At 37.0% G+C, this 16,833-nt stretch overlaps 1 protein-coding gene across 1 annotated transcript in view; it reads right to left on the bottom strand.

The window, feature by feature from the left end:
• The window catches only part of POU2F1 (POU class 2 homeobox 1), an 84,255-nt gene that overhangs the window by 10,692 nt on the left and 56,730 nt on the right, over window positions 1-16,833 (bottom strand). The window contains exons 12-13 of the mRNA XM_007458095.1: window positions 15,373-15,552; window positions 13,815-13,920 (exon numbers count right to left, since the gene is read on the bottom strand). Of these exons, the coding sequence (XP_007458157.1) occupies window positions 13,815-13,920; window positions 15,373-15,552 (286 nt within the window). The remainder of the gene's footprint in view (window positions 1-13,814; window positions 13,921-15,372; window positions 15,553-16,833) is intronic.

Genomic DNA, 16,833 nt, shown 5'->3' with positions numbered 1-16,833 from the left:
TAGGAAGTTACGTGCAAGAATATAGTGTGTGGCACAACCTCCTGTTTCCTACCTCATCCTTTTTAATTGAAAAAAAACTTTTTTAATTATTGAAGTATAGTTGATTTACAGTAGTACTGTGTTAGTTTCAGGTGTACAGCAAAGTGATTTAGTTGTATGTGTGTGTATATATATATATTCTTTTCCAGATTCTTTTCCATTATAGTTTATTACAAGATATTGAACATATGTTCCCTGGGCTAGAACTAGACAGTAAATCGTTGTTGTTTATCTACCCTACATTGGCTTGTATCTGCCAATCCTTTTCTCTGTATCGTTCCAATTTTAGTAATATGTGCTGCCAAAGTGAGCACCCACCTCATCCTTTTTAAAAAATAGATTTAGTGAGGTACAATCTGTATGCCGTAAAATTCACCCAATTTAAGTGTAAAATTCAATGATTTTTAATATATTGACAGAGTGGTACAGCCACCACCCCAATCTAGTGTATGACTAAAAAAGATCCCTTGTGCCTATTTGCAGTCACACCTGTTCCCACCTACAGCCTCCAGTCACCTGCTTTTTGTATCTGTAGATTTACCTTTCCCAGACATGTCACATAAATGGAATCATGCAATTTGCAGTCTTTTGCATCTAACTTTCTTCAGTTAGCATACTGCTTTCAAGGTTTATCCATGTTGTAGCATGAACCAATACTTCCTTCCGGCTGAAAAGGGTTACACTACATGGATAGACCACATGGTGTTTAATTCATTAATCAATTGATGGGCAATGGCTTGTTTCCAGTTTTGTGTTTTTTTAAAAAAATTAGTTAATTAAATAATTAATTAATTTTTGCCTGTATTGGGTCTTCATTGCTCAGGTTTTCTCTAGTTGCGGCGAGCGGGGGCTACTCTCCGTTGCGGTGCACGGGCTTCTCATTGCAGTGGCTTCTCTTGTTGTGGAGCACAGGCTCTAGGTGCGTGGGCTTCAGTAGTTGCGGTACACGGGCTCAGTAGCTGTGGCTCGCGGGCTCTAGAGCACAGGCTCAGGAGTTGTGGCGCATGGGCTTAGTTGCTCCGCGGCATGTGGGATCTTCCCGGACCAGGGCTCAAACCGGTGTCCCCTGCATTGGCAGGTGGATTCTTAACCACTGCACCACCAGGGAAGTCTCTCCAGTTTTTGATTATTATGAATAATGCTGTTATGATAATTTGTGTAAAAGTTTTTGTGGAAATGTTTTCATTTCTCTTGGGGGAAATGTCGGGTAGGATGGTAATTTTATGTTTAAAGTTTAAAGACAATGCCGAAGTGCCTTCCAAAGTGGCTGTATCATTTTACATTCCCACCAGCGAAGCATTAAGGTTTCAGTTTCTCCACATCCTTGCCAAGACTTATTATTTGTGGTCTTCTTGATTATAGCCATTCTATTGAATATGAAGTAGTATCTCATTATGATTTTATTTTTATTTTTTTATATGAAAACATTTATTATATTCAAAAGATAAATTTATAATATGTTACACATGAAAAACCTACAAAGCTCCTATGTAGGACAGCTTCTTAGAACGTAAAGGTAATTTAAAATTACTATGAATGTACAACATTTTATAGTATAAACTTCTGTCTGTTTGTACAATGTAATGATTGTTCTTTAGGATTAAAACAAGATTCTGCAGTAGTCATCTCTGTAGCTATACAGTAACAGCACTCTGCTGAGCAATAATGTTGAAAATCTTTTCATGTGCTTATTAGTCATTCCTATATCTTCTTTGGTATAATGTATATTAAAATCTTTTGCCCCTTTACAATACTAAGTTGCCTGTGTTCTTACTATTGAATTTTAAGAATTCTTTATATGTTCTAGATATAATTCCTTTATCAGATATATGCTTTACAAATGGAATATCTCTTCCATTCATTTTTCTGGAGAGTTCATTGAGAGAGTACATTTATTTTGTATCTTGCAACAACACTGAATTCATTAGTAGTTCTAGTAGGCTTTTTGGTGTGTGAATTCCTTGAGAATTTTATACATATAGGATAATGAAAACAAAGACAGTTTTAACTTCTCCCCTTCCAAACTGGATGTTTAAAATTTTTTTTCATTATTAAGCTGACTATAACCTCTACTGCAATGTTAATTAGAAGTCTGCTAGAGCAAACATTCTTGCTTTATTCCCAATCTTAGCAGGGGAAAGCATTCAGTCTTTCTCCATTTAGTATGCTGTTACCTGGAGGCTTTTTAGTAGATGCTCTTTATCAGGTTAGGAAGTCCCCTTCTATTCCAGGTTTTTATCATGAATGGGTGTTGGATTTTGTCAAATGCTTTTTCTATAACTAGTGAGATGATCATGAGGTTCTGGTCCTTTCTTCTATTACTATGGTGTACTACATTAATTTATGTTCAGTTATTAAATCAACTTTACATTCCTGGGATAACCCCTTGGTCATAATGTGTAATCTTTTTTATATGTTGCTGGATTTGATTTGCTAAGATTTTATTGAGGATTTTTGTGTACATTTTCATGAGGGATATGGGTTCATAATCTTTTTCTTGTGATAACTTTGCCTGGCTTTAGAATCAAGGTAATATTGACTTCATACAATGAGTTGTTCCTCCTCCTCTATCTTCTGGAAGAGATTGCTAAAGGTTAATTCTTATTTCTTTGTGAAATATCTGATAAGAGTTCACTGCTAAAGCCCTCTGAGTCCAGGCATTTCTTTTTGATTCACTTACTTCACTTGCTTTAGGTCTTTTAAAGGTTTTCTATTTCTTTTTGAGTCAGTTTTGGTAATTTGAGTCTCAGAATTTGTCCATTTCACCTAAGTTGCCTAATTTTGGGGGCAAAAACTTGTTCATAATATTCCAGGATGCTGCATGAGGTAGCAATTCCATTCTTAAATATATGCCCAAGAGAATTGAAAACATATAACCACATAAAAACTTGTATTGAGCTTTGTGATGACCTAGAGGGTGGGATAGGGAGGGTGGGAGAGAGGCTCCAGAGGGAGGGGATATGGGGATATATGTATATGTATAGCTGATTCACTTTGTTGTACAGCAGAAACTAACACAACGTTGTAAAGCAATTATACTCCATAAAGATACAAAAAACAAAAAACTTGTATTGATACATGCATACTCATAGCAGCAGTATTCAAAACGGCCCCAAACTGGAAGCAACTCAAATGTCCATCAACTCCAGAATAATAAACAAAGTATGGTATATCCATGGAATGAAAATATCACTCAACTATTAAAAGGAATGAAGTTCCAATATATTCTGCAACATGGATAAACCTTGGAAATATGCTAAATGGAAGAAGCCAGACACAGAGGCTCATATATTACATGATTCCATTTATATGAAATGTCTGAGACAGGTAAATTCATAGAGACAGAGTAAGTAAGGGGAGAAGTAAATGGGGAGAGACTGATAATGGTTATGGGATTGCATACAGTTCATTATGAAACACTACTCTGGAAAAAGAATTGGAGGCAGAGCTTATTTAGTTGAGATTTTTTTTTTTTTTTTTTTTTTTTTTTTTTGTGGTACGCGGGCCTCTCACTGTTGTGGCCTCTCCCATTGCGGAGCACAGGCTCCGGACGTGCAGGCTCAGCGGCCATGGCTCACAAGCCCAGCCGCTCCGCGGCATGTGAGATCTTCCCGGACCAGGGCATGAACCTGTGTCCCCTGCATTGGCAGGCGGACTCTCAACCACTGCTCCACCAGGGAAGCCCTAGTTGAGATTATTAAGGGCTGTGGAAGTTTTACAAGTTCTTAAGACACAGAAGAATACATATCTTTCTGGAGCAGTACAGTCATGATCATTCATTTTCTACTGTAGAAAAGTTTACCAGGTACAGCCACTATGGAAAACAGTATGGAGGTTCCTCAGAAAACTAAAATACCATACGATCCAGCAATCCACTCCTGGGAATATACCTAGAGAAAACTATCATTCAAAAAGATACATAGGCTTCCCTGGTGACGCAGTGGTTGGGAGTCCGCCTGCCAATGCGGGGACACGGGTTCGAGCCCAGGTCAGGGAGGATCCTGCATGCTGCAAAGCAACTAAGCCTGTGCACCACGGCTGCTGAGCCTGCGCTCTAGAGCCCATGAGCCACAACTACTGAGCCCGCATTCCACAACTGCTGAGGCCCGCATACCTAGAGCCCATGCTCCACAACAAGAGAGGCCACCGCAATGAGAAGCCTGCGCACCACAATGAGGAGTGGCCCCTGCTCACTGCAACTAAACAGCCCACGTGTAGCAACAAGGACCCAACACAGCCAAAAAAAAAAAAAAAAGATACATGCACCCCTATGTTCACAGATAGCAGCACTGTTCACAATAGCTAAAACATGGAAACAACCTAAATGTCCACTGACAGATGACTGGATAAAGAAGATGTGGTACATATATACAATAGAATACTACTCAGCCATAAAAAAGAATGAAATAACTCCATTTGCAGCAACATGGATGTAACTAGAAATTATCATACTAAGTGAAGTAAGTCAGAAAGAGAAAGACAAATACCATATGATATCACTTACATGTGGAATCTAAAATTTGGCACAAATGAACCTATCTACAAAACAGAAACTGACTCATAGACACAGAGAACAGACTTGTGGTTGCTGAGGGGGAGGGGGGAGGGAGAGGGATGGACTGGAAGTTTGGGGTTGGAAGATGCAAACTATTACATTTAGGATGGATAAACAACAAGGTCCTAATGTAGAGCACAGGGAACTATATTGAATATCCTGTGATAAACCATAATGAAAATGAATATAAAAAAAGCATGTCTCGAGCTTCCCTGGTGGCGCAGTGACTGAGAGTCCGCCTGCTGATGCAGGGGACGTGGGTTCATGCCCCGGTCCAGGAAGATCCCACACGCCGCGGAGCGGCTGGGCCCGTGAGCCATGGTCACTGGGCCTGCGCATCCAGAGCCTGTGCTCCGCAACGGGAGAGGCCACAACAGTGAGAGGCCCGCGTACCACAAAAAAATAAGCATGTCTCTATGTGTATAACTGAGTAATTTTGCTGTACAGCAGATTGGTACAACATTGTAAATCAACTATGCTATAGTAAAAAAAGATTTAAAAAAATTAAAAAAGGGAAAAGTTTTACCAAGGACCTATTATGTACCAAGCACTATGATAGATACTGGGAAAATAAAAATGACCATGGCAATCACACAACATTTCTCTTAGAAGAGGGCAGACAAAGGGTATGTTTATTCCTTCATTTCTAAAATGCTATCCCAAAAGACTGTAAAGTAATAAAAAAGGGAGTGAGAGCTCTGGGAGTGAGATTTCAGAGAACTTGAGAATTTGATATATTTGCAGAAATGAGAAAGAGGTTAAAATTGGGTGGTAGAGAAACCAACCATAGTCCAGAAGGGCACAGTAGAAGACTACGATAGAGGTGGGAATTATTTACCCCAGTGGAGCCCTGAGGGGATTTCAAGCTCTGCGTTGTCAATACTGAGGCAGGAGTAGGAAACAAGGGCAGAGAACAGGGTGACCAGACTGTTCACACACCAGCTCTGTCAGTGGGACTTTTCTTCCCCCCACCAGACTTATCACCTAAGCATTAACTAATGTCACCTATTACTCTTCAAAGAAAATAAAAATCTGAGTATGGAAGGTTAAGAACGTAAGTGTAAGCACTGGCATCCCTCTCATTTGAGGAAGGTGTAGGGTAGAGCCTGGTCTGCCTGTCTGCTTTCCACCCACAGGCCCTGAGCAAAGTCTGGCAGTTCTCTCCCCATATTCACAGCTCACAGCTCCCTTCCAATCAGGGGAAAGGATGCTGAGTAACAGAAGCTACACAAGGGCAGAAAAAATCTTACAAGCTACTGATATTAAGTACTAAGGCCTTGCATTCATCGGTATGACTAAATAATCAAAAATTAACAGACAACGAAAAAATCCACAGCACAAAAGAAATGGAACAAAATAAATAAGCAGAATTGAGGCCAGAAGAAGCAACTTAAATACAATTCTAATTTGTACTGTTATCTACAAATTAAAAATAGATTGCTATAAAAAGGCAGAATCAGAACAAAGAAACATTCTTAGAAATTAAAAATATGATTTTGGAAAAACATACAAATGACAACAATAAAAAATGAGAACACAGGAACAGTTAGATAAAATTCAGGATATATTTCTAAGAATGAAGTATAAAAAGTTAAAAAATGAAAAACACAAGAGAAAAGTTAGAGATATATAGGATCAATTTAGAAAGTTTAAAGTCTGTTTAAAATATGTTCCAGAAATAAGGAAGAAAGACAAATTACCAGGGTTAAAGAAAGACATTAATTCAAATTGAAAATGCCCACTGAAGGCCAAGGAGGACAAATTTAAAAGGCCCATGCCTTGATACCTTCTAGTGAAATTTCAGAACTCAAAGGATAAAAAGATCCTTAAAGTTAACAGAGGGAAAAACAAATGATCAACAAATCGGAGTTAGACTGAAATCAGACTTTTCATTGGCAACACTGGATGCTAAAATACAACAGAGCAATACCTTCTAAGTTCAAAGGAAAAGTAATTTTGTACCTAAAATTCTATTACTGTACAAACCACAAATACTGTGAGGGCAAAATACTTTTCAGTTATGCATGTACTTAGAAATTTTCCCTCCCATATAATCTTTCCCTTCCATATAATCTTTCCAATCTTTCCAAATAAAGAAAAAAATTACTTGAGAGTGTGCACCAGGCAAAACAAAAACGAATCAAAGGTAGAGGGGGAAAAAAAAAAAAAAGGTAGAGGGAGACATGGGTTCTCAGAAATATTGGATCTAACTCAGGAACACAGTGAAAAGAAGTTAAAATAAGCAATTATAGGGATTCCAAGGAGAAAGTCTTCAGGAAGAAAGTAGATTGCATTAGATAAGCTGTATGATTAAGATACTGGATGTCTTTCATAAATAATATGAGTGAAAGAATATGCTACTTCTGTCAACTGAAAAAAAAAAAAAAGCAACACAGAAATGTCAGAGGAAAAGAGGCTATAATAAGAAAGTTATGGTCCAAATAGGAAAAAAATTAAAATGAGGCATGGTTTCCAGCAACTGCTGACAAGAGGAAGAAAAGAAAATCCATTTGACACTGACTCTTGTAACCTTCTCTTTCAAGGAGCAAGGTTTAAGTGTCATAAGATTACATTTTTCACCCTAATCATATGAGCTGTCCCTGAATGGTATTTATACAAATGTAATATTATTGTATTCATTTTCTATCGCTCTTTAACAAAGTACTACAAATTTAGCAGCATAAAACAATTGATTCAACTTTGTTGTACAACAGAAACTAATACAGTATTGTGAAGCAATTACACTCCAATAAAGATCTATTTAAAAAATAAATAAAAAGGAAAATAAAACAAACCACACATTTACTATCTCACAGTTTCTGTGGGTCAGGTGTGCAGGCACAGTCTAGCTGGTCCTCTGCAAGGCCACAATCAAGGGGTCAGCCAGACAGTTCCAGTCTGGAAGCATGACTGGGGAAGAATATGTTGCCAGGCTCACTTGGGTTGCTGGCAGAAATCATTTGGCAGAATTTGCTTGCTGCTCTAGACTAAGTGCCCAGCTTCTTTTAGGCTGTTGGCTGAAGGCCACCCTCAGCGCCTAGAGGTCATCCTCAGTACCCTGATTTGTGAGCTTCCTAACATGGTTGTTTATTTCTTACTTCATCAAACTGGTGAGGAGGGTCTCTAGAGTAAGTCTGGGAACAAGACAGAGTCTTACAAAATGTAATATAATCATGGAGTGACATCCTATCACCTTTGCCACATTTTATTGATGAGAAGCAAACCAAAGGCTCAGCCCACACTCAAGGGGAAAGGATTACACAAAGGCTTGAACACTAGGAGGTAGACACCATGGTGGGGGAGGGTCACCTTAGACTGTCTGTTACAATTATAAAGGCTGATTATTTTTTTCTCTTAATTTAGATTTATCAAGTGTTGAAACTTATTTGCTTCTGATCTAAACATTTTTCATTTTGCAACTTACTTTTTGTGTGTATATAAACTATTTTATTTTTTTAAATTTATTTTAAAAATTTTTATTGGAGTATAGTTGCTTTACAATGTTGTGTTAGTTTCCACTGTACAACAAAGTGAATCAGCTATACGTATACACATATCCCCTCCTTTTCGGATTTCCTTCTCATTTAGGTCACCATAGAGCATTGAGGAGAGTTCTCTGTGCTATATAGTAGGTTCTCGTTAGTTACCTATTTTATACATAGTATCAGTAGTGTATATATGTCAATCCCACTCTCCCAATTCGTATTGCCCCCTTCCTTCCCCCTTGGTATCCATACATTTGTTCTCTACGTCTGTGTCTCTAGGTTCTGCTTTGCAAATAAGATCATCTATACCTATAAGTGCTGATCATTAATTTAACATTTTTAGAGACTTCTGCCTTTGACCATAAGAGTAAATAATAGCAAACTTACCCTTACACTATAACAAGAATAGAGAAATATATGAGAAAATGTTTTAGATATGAGAAAATAGGCAGCACAGGACTGTGATCCCTGAAGAAAAGGAAACAAATGATGTGAGCCCTATAATCACCTGGACTTTATTTGGAAGCACTTTCTAAACTGCTGCACCAGAAGAGGAAACTAAGTAGAACGCAGCAATTTCAATGATTTGAGGAGACAAAGACCGTCGCTGGATGCTGAAATGGCTGGAATTTGCAGGAGAGAGTACTGGAAAGGAAGAAACTAATAGAGAAAGAACTCTAGAAATGTGCATAGGGGTTTCCTAGAATCTTTGGTTGAATACTAAATTGCATACGCACAGGGAAACCCCATGAGTCCAGGCAGGGAGGCTGTAAACTGAATGATCCTTGGAATTCATGCAGGACAGGGAGATAGTCCAGGTCCAACTACACAGACAGTAGAGACTATTGAATATCCAGGCATTTATTAGAGACCCCAGCAGAGTCACACCTTAAACTAGTGAAGGCTACTCTAGGGCCAATCTAATAAAGCTTAAAAAATAAGCCTTGAAAGGATCAAGCTGATCTGTAGTAACCTATCTGTCTGCCAAAGCAAACTCAAAAACTCTTTAAAGGAAGACATCAAAATCCAGATGTATAATCCCCTTCTCTTGAGTATATAGGCAGACCTGTGAATATGACGGGAGATGTGGTAGCCACTTCTTTAATTGGGTTATATCATATGACAAAGGTGAGAGGACTGACTACCTTATATTGCATAAGACCCTCCATAGCAGCTGACTGGAGAGAGATTCTCATGTTGCCTTTGAAGAAGCTGCCATGTCGTGAGAAGGTCATGAGGCTAGGACTTGGGGTTAGCCTGTAGGAGCTGAGAGTGATCTAGCTGACAGCCAGCAGAAAAAATGGGGACTTCAGTCCTATAACCACAAGGAACAGAATTCTGCCAGCTAATGAACTTGGAAGATCTTGGGTGTCATATGAGGTCACAGCCCCAGCCAACATCTTGATTTCAGCCTGCTAAGTCCCTGAGTAGAGGACCCAGCTCTAACCCATGCCTAAACTTCCAACCTACAGAACTGTGGGATAGTAAATGAATATTGGTTTAGGCCACTAAGTTTGTGGTAATTTGTTACACACCAACAGAAAACTAATATGCTTGGAAAGAAGACAACAGTGTCTGCTCTTACCACTTCCCTCAGCTGGAATTTCTAGTCTATGCAATATTTATCAATCAAGGTGAAACAAAACCTATTTCACTGTTATAAACGATGAAAAATAGCCCTTAAGTATATGAAATGATGTTCAACTTCACACGATTAGAAAATTGAAATTTAAAGTACATTGAGATACAATTTCTAACATACCAGGTTGGTAAAAATTAAAAAGTGTAACATTCTGTTGCAGAGGCTGTGGGGAAACTGGCCCTCTCATGTATTGTTAGTGGGAATGAAAATAAGTACAATCTTTTTGGAAGGCAATTCGATAGCATCCAACAAAACAACAGTATCCAACAACACATAGGTGTGTACCTTTTGACCCAGTAATTCTACTTCTAGAAATTTACCCTCAAGACACATTTCCAACAGTACAAAAATACATATCCACAAGGTTATTCCTAAAGCATAGTCTATAATTACAAAATACTGGAAACAAACTCAATGTCCATACAACAGGAATGGGGTTAAATAAACTGTAGTACATCCACATAATAGAGTAGTCTACAACAATGAAAAAGAATAATTAAGATTTCTATGAACTAATGTGGAGTGACTGTCAGGATATTTTGTTAAGTGAAAAAACTGAAGTGCAGAAGATCGCCTAAGTATGATACCTTTAAAGTAACAAACAAGGGTAAATTAAAAAAGAAAAAAATCTCTACTCAATAATTCAAAAGAAACACAGGAAGGGCATAGATAGGAATGGGATGGAAAGGATACAGAGAATTATGATAGAAGGGAACGACATTTTTCTGAGGAGAACTTTTTGTATAGTCTTACCTTTTAAAACCATGTTAATATCTCATATTCTTAAAAAAATCACAAGGATGGGAGGAGAAACAATAACACTGAATACAAACAAAACAAATAAACTGACCTGAATTTCAAATGAATAATGTTACTACACTGAAGAGGATATACAAAGAACTAACCAAAATAACTTTTGAACACAGTATTTGGGCTTTATGCCTTTAGGCTTAAGACGAGAACTCTAAACTGAACTGAATTAGTAGGTCTTTTCTCTTCAGAGGCATGGGTTAGCAATTTTGAAACCACTTTCTTTTCACTATAGGATTGAACAGTTAAGTAACATGTTATTGTTGATAATGGGAGCCAGGTTACACATTGTCACTGCGAAGGGAGTTAAAATATGGAAAGAGGTTAGGATAGAAAAGAACGAACTACAGGATATTGGATTGGAGTTGGAGATATCAGTATGAACTCATGGATTTTAAGGAGGCTGATTCTAGGCCAGAGGCAGAGAAACTTTAAGATGAAGCTGAACATCTTGTGTGCTAAAAAATAAGCAAGAACTCAAAGAATGCTAGGGACAGGCTAAAAGGGCACAGGAGCCACCTTGAAGTAGTCCCCCTTGGCTAAATCTGAGACAACCTGAATATTACAATAAAAAGTGATAGTAGGATTCTAGCCTACTGAATACAGAATGATTTCTGAGTCCATATTGATACAGATAGCCTGGATCTCTTATTACTCATATACTTCCATCATTTCTTCCACATTTATTAGTTGGCTTTCAACTGTAAGGATGAACTTTTCCTTTTCCCCTATATTTGTTGTTCATTAAAAAATAGACAGTAAAGTATTCAGGGGAAAAGGGCTTATCTGTAACTTGCTCTTATAACAGTTCAGAAAAAAAATCACACACAGAAACACAAAGAGAAAAAGGAGAAAGCAAACATAGTAAGATTTTAATATTTGGAGAATGTGAGGAAGAGATTTAGGATTTCTCTGAACTATTCTTACAACTTTTCTGTAAGTCTGAAATTATGTTAAAATAAAAAATTTAAGAAAAAGCTATATGTACGAAGGTGTTCATTATAGCATTATTTATAACAGTGAAAACTTCATTCATTTAATAATTACTGGGTATCTTACACTCTACGTAGTGTGCTGGACACGAGGAATACAATAGCGAACAAGCAAGACCAGTTACGTGGCTTAGAGATTGAGAGGTTTCCTGGGATGTAATATTTGCAGGGCTCAAACTGGAAGAGTTGGTCACCCTCGGTTGAACTTAACCATGATGGTAACATATGGAAATGGTTATGAAATTACAGTACAACCATTTGATATAAGGGCAAGAGTAGAAAAGTAAAAACTATAATAACAGAGGAAGATACTTATTATTAGATGTTAAGCTAAAAATAAAGGATACAGTAAAAATACTATTAGAATTGTACATCTATGTACATATAGAAACAGATATAAAGACAAAATAAAAATAGTACTCATGGTGATTGTGTCTTTCCTATTTGAATTTTCTGTTAAATATTTTAATGATTAAAGAAAAATTTCATTCCAAAAGTTACTAACATTTCATAAAACTGTCACAATTAGATCTAAATAAATGGGCCAAGTAATTGAGTTTAAGAAAATCTGACTAGGCAGTTAAGATCACCAAAAAATAAAAAAAAATTTTAGCTAGTTTTGGCATGTATATCTTCTTAAAATTACCTTCTGCCTCAGATTTGTGCCATTTTTTAAGAAATCTGCAAAGCTATTGCTCTTAATGCCTGAACCATTAGGAATTTTTTTTTGGGCAAAAGATGGGTATCTTTAAACCTAATGTAATATGACTTATGATTTGTTTGGAAGGTAAAGTACACAATTTACCAGCCAGTGGCAGTCAGGGTAGACAGTAAGTTCCTCAAAGACAGGAATTTCATGTTCCGGGTGCCCAACACAGCGGCAACCAATCACCAACAGTTTGCTTTTTAAGCTGAGGTGCTGAATACACTCTTGAACAGAGGTTTTTAATTTGCTTCTAAGGCATCCAGAAATGGCAAGGCTTGGTAAGGTGGGGACTGATGAGGTTTGTGATTTATAAACCTCCTTGTAATCTTACTAAAAATTGTGGGTAAGTCTACTTTGTGAGGGGAAAAGTTTATAGCCGTCACCAAAGTTTCAAAGAGGTCAAAGACCCAAAAGAGGTCAAAAGTACTGTTCTGAATAAACAATGTTATGAAATTTTCTAATGACTTAGAAATTTAATAACTACATAAAGCCATTTATTCAATTTTTATATCATGGTTAGGTCACTTAAAATATGAGTGAAAAAAACCAAATTCCCCAACTCTAGGTTAAATTTAAGCTTGAATATGAAAGATCACAAATCTATCCAATGATTTACTAGCATATATCAACCTGGTGAATAATTACAGAATGTCTTCTGCTTTATGTATCACTAGATAACTTCTGATGACAACACTAATTTATTTTAGATGTATTTGGAAAATGTGCCATGTAAAGAGAAAACATTTATTTATTCATTTTATTATGAACGTGCCAAGCACTGATATTTCAAAAGGAATATTCAGATCTTTTGAGAAGCACAAGGTCTACTGGAAAAGAGAGAAGTATAAAATATAATTGTTTATAATATAGGCAGGTGAAAACAAATAGTTTCCTGAAGAAGCTAAAGAGTATATCCAAGAAGAATTGATATCTAAGCTGGAATAGTTTCATCACTAACAGAAAGAAGTGGAGGCTGGGATGGACAACATTTTACGCTATGGGCATGTTTACAAAGGTAGTAGGAATCCTCTTGTGTATTGAGGATGGGATGTAGAAAAGACTAGTGAAAGATAAGGTCCAGGCTGGATATAGTCTATGAATTCATGATACATTTGGACGTTTTCCTGACTGCAAAAAGCTGCAGCTATTAAATGTTTTTAAGGAGAGGAGGAGTTAATTGAAAAAAACTAACTCTGGGACTTCCCTGGTGGTCCAGTGGTTAAGACTCCATGCTGCTACTGCAGGGGTTGTGAGTTCAATCCCTGGATAGGGAACTAAAATCCTGCATGCCATGCAGTGTGGCCAAAAAAAAAAAAAAATAGTAACTCAGGAAGCAATGCAGAAGACAGACTAATGTGAGAAAGAAAAAAGATAAGAAAATCTTTATGTGAAAGTATTCTTTCTGGAAAAATGTATTATGACTGATTTCTTTTTAGAGTTCAGGTGTTCATATATAACTTTTTTTAAAAAAGCAATACATATTTTTAGTTAAAACCTTAATTTACAATTTAATGGCAGATTCTCATAGAAACTTAGCATGGGCCTATCATTTGCCTAACAGCTGCACCACCTGGCTGCTGCTTACCTGTAACAGAGAGATTAGTTACCGCAGCACTGGTTAAAGGAAGGACTGGATTGACTGTGAGGGTAGTTGCTGCGCTGCTTGTCACAAGGCTTGGCGTGGTTGCCACCTAGAGGTCAGAAGTGAAAATATGCAGAAGCATTTAAAAATCAAAATTTAAAAATTTAAGTCCATATTGTAATTTATTTTTCCTATAAAATTTTTAAAATTCCAGATACAATAGAATAAAATAAAAGGGCCTAAAAAGAAGTGATTTTATTAATTACTCTTTGATCCTGGAATTGAGAAAACTGACTTATGTTGAAAGGTTCCTTTTGAATAGATGTTTTTTCACTGATGTTACTAATGGCTTTGCCCAAGTTTTAAAAAGAAATTAATAAAAACAAATTTCCGTATTTCAATAGTGTTGAGCAAGACAGAAATATTATACCAGTTATAAACTTAATCTAAACAAGAAAACTATCCAAGGAGATCATGGGATCTGGGGTTCTTGTTTTGCTTCTATTTTCAACTATGTGGGGAGAAGACTGTCTCGGTTTTGTTTTTAATGAAATGATATTAAGGAAAGAATGTAAAACAAATTTTAAAAAACTGACAGTTTCTTTTTGAAATAAGATAAATACTTCTACATTTTTGTAAGAAACACTGCCTTCCTTCTATCCTTCCCTCCTTCTAGAATAAATCCAAAACACAAAATAATCACCAACATAAAACAAAACTGTACCTAATGACTATCTTTTTCATAACTACTATCTCGTGAACTTTATGATTAAAGCCTCACCATTTAACAACCACAGGCTTCACTTAATAAACTAGTAAGTGCTATTAATGATGACCTTAGTTTGAAAAGCCTGCTGGTATAGAATAATATTCAAATAAATTAAAAATCAATTAACAAGAAAGTATCAGAAATGCAAACTCAACAATATTCCCATCTTTGGAATCCTGGTTGGAAATGTGGCATCATATTTACAGTTGTCCTAAAGATCAAGGGAGTCACATGACCACTATATGTCCCTTCAGTCTAGGAATACTATTCTAATGTTAACAGCAGAGGTTACTCAGTGAGGTTATAAATAAAAGGCCCACGTTTGTGAAAATCTGAGACAATTGTTTTAATACAAGTTCAGAGCTAAAGGTTATCTGGGAATTTACTGTCACTTAATCATGTGTGTGTAAGTTTAATAAATTGAGCTTTAGAACCCAACATGAATAAAGTGCAACTAAAGATTTTTTTAGGTAACTGGAATTAGCCGCAAATTTACTTCCAGTTACAGAGTAACCTAATAAACTACATCAGAGAAGGGAATAATGGAACTTGCAGAGAAACAGGAAAGGATTAAAACTGTTTGCTTTAAAAAAGAAAGATCAGTAAGTTCTTGGGTTAATAATGACAAGACATTTAATTACTTTTGTAACATTTAAAATATAAATTTATATATCTTTATTCAACATGAATATATACAATAAATTTCTATAATGAAATAAATTCATTTGATAGGGTATTTGTAAAATTGTAAAAATTAACCCTTGAGCATGCCTCCCTATTTTTCATCCTTACCAGTGAGGTCGGGCTGGGGAAAATTGCTTTGATAGGTGAGCTGCTGGTCCCACCACTGCTCGGTGGGTTGATTCTTTTTTCTTTCTGGCGGCGGTTACAAAACCAAACACGTATCACCTCCTTTTCCATATTAAGTTGATCAGCAATCATGGTGATCTCTTCCGAGGTAGGCTTTTGATTCTGAAGAGGGGAAAAAAAAAATCACCTTTTGGAAAAACTTTTTGAACTACTGACATAACCATGTCATTAAATGAATAAACAAATGGGGAGGAGGAACAATAAGAGAATGAAACTGGAATATACAAGGCCATATTATTCCACTTTTAACAAAGAACTTCTATAGACGGACATTCTAATGAACATGTATTTAAATTCAGTCATATTAACTTAGAATAAGTTATTCTTGAATATTTATATATTTTTTATTTTAAGGGCAATTAATCATGAATGAAACCAATACCTTACTTATTAGTGGAAATTTAAGAACTTCCCCAGTGCTTCATGCACATAATCTCACTTGGACAATGTGAGGCAGGCCATAAGCCTGTGGGGCAGGAAAGGCAGTTATTTTACAGATAAAGGGACTTCAGCTTAGGAAACCACGTAACTTGACTAATCACACAGTTCATAAGTGGCAGAGCAGATAAAGACTCCTGTTTCAGTGCTCCTTCCATGGTGCTCAAGGCTTTTCTGAATTAGAGAAGTCAAAATTTTGTTGGAAGCTTTGATTGTGATATTCCCTGGTACCAGAAAAACAAACAAACAAAAAAAACCACACCAAAGACCTGCTGAAATAACCTGAACTCTATAGCTCATCAAGGCCTTCAGTGTTCTGGTTCCAAACACTACAGTTTAGCCAAACCAAACTACTTGTGTTTCCCCGATACATGTCATGGCTTTTCTCTCTGGATGCCTCTGCTTGAAGCGCTTTCCCCCCACCTCTCCCTACCTGTGGAATTCCTATGTATCCTACAGCTGCTGCCTGCCTCTCTCACTTTGAGTGATCATATGGATCTCTAAGCCTGGTCTCTCCTGAACCCTGAAGCACTCTGGTTTTGTCTCCTTATGTTCCGTAACTTACTTGGTCTCATTGTCTCCAATATGTTTATAAGCATCCATTAGGGCTGAAGCTTATAAGTCCATATTTTATGGTCTATGGCAGCGGTCCCCAAACTTTATGGCACCAGGGACCAGTTTCATGGAAGACAATCTCTCCACGGACGGGGGTGGAGGGTGGGTGTGTGTGTGTGTGTGTGTGTGTGTGTGTGTGTGTGTGGATGGCTCAGGTGGTGATACAAAAGATGGGGAGCAGCAGGTGAAGCTTTGCTCACTCGACCGACACTCACCTCCTGCTGTGCTGTGCGGTCCGGTTCCTAACAAGGAACCAGGGACCTCTGGGGACCCCTGGTCTACGGCACTTAACAATAGTATTATATAGACAATCCCAAGTATATGAAAAGT

Source organism: Lipotes vexillifer, unplaced genomic scaffold (assembly GCF_000442215.2).
Source record: "Lipotes vexillifer unplaced genomic scaffold, Lipotes_vexillifer_v1.1 scaffold189, whole genome shotgun sequence".
Classification (NCBI taxonomy): domain Eukaryota; kingdom Metazoa; phylum Chordata; class Mammalia; order Artiodactyla; family Lipotidae; genus Lipotes; species Lipotes vexillifer.
The sequence above is the reverse complement of the archived record's forward strand: the minus strand, read 5'-3'. Positions and strand labels throughout refer to the sequence as shown.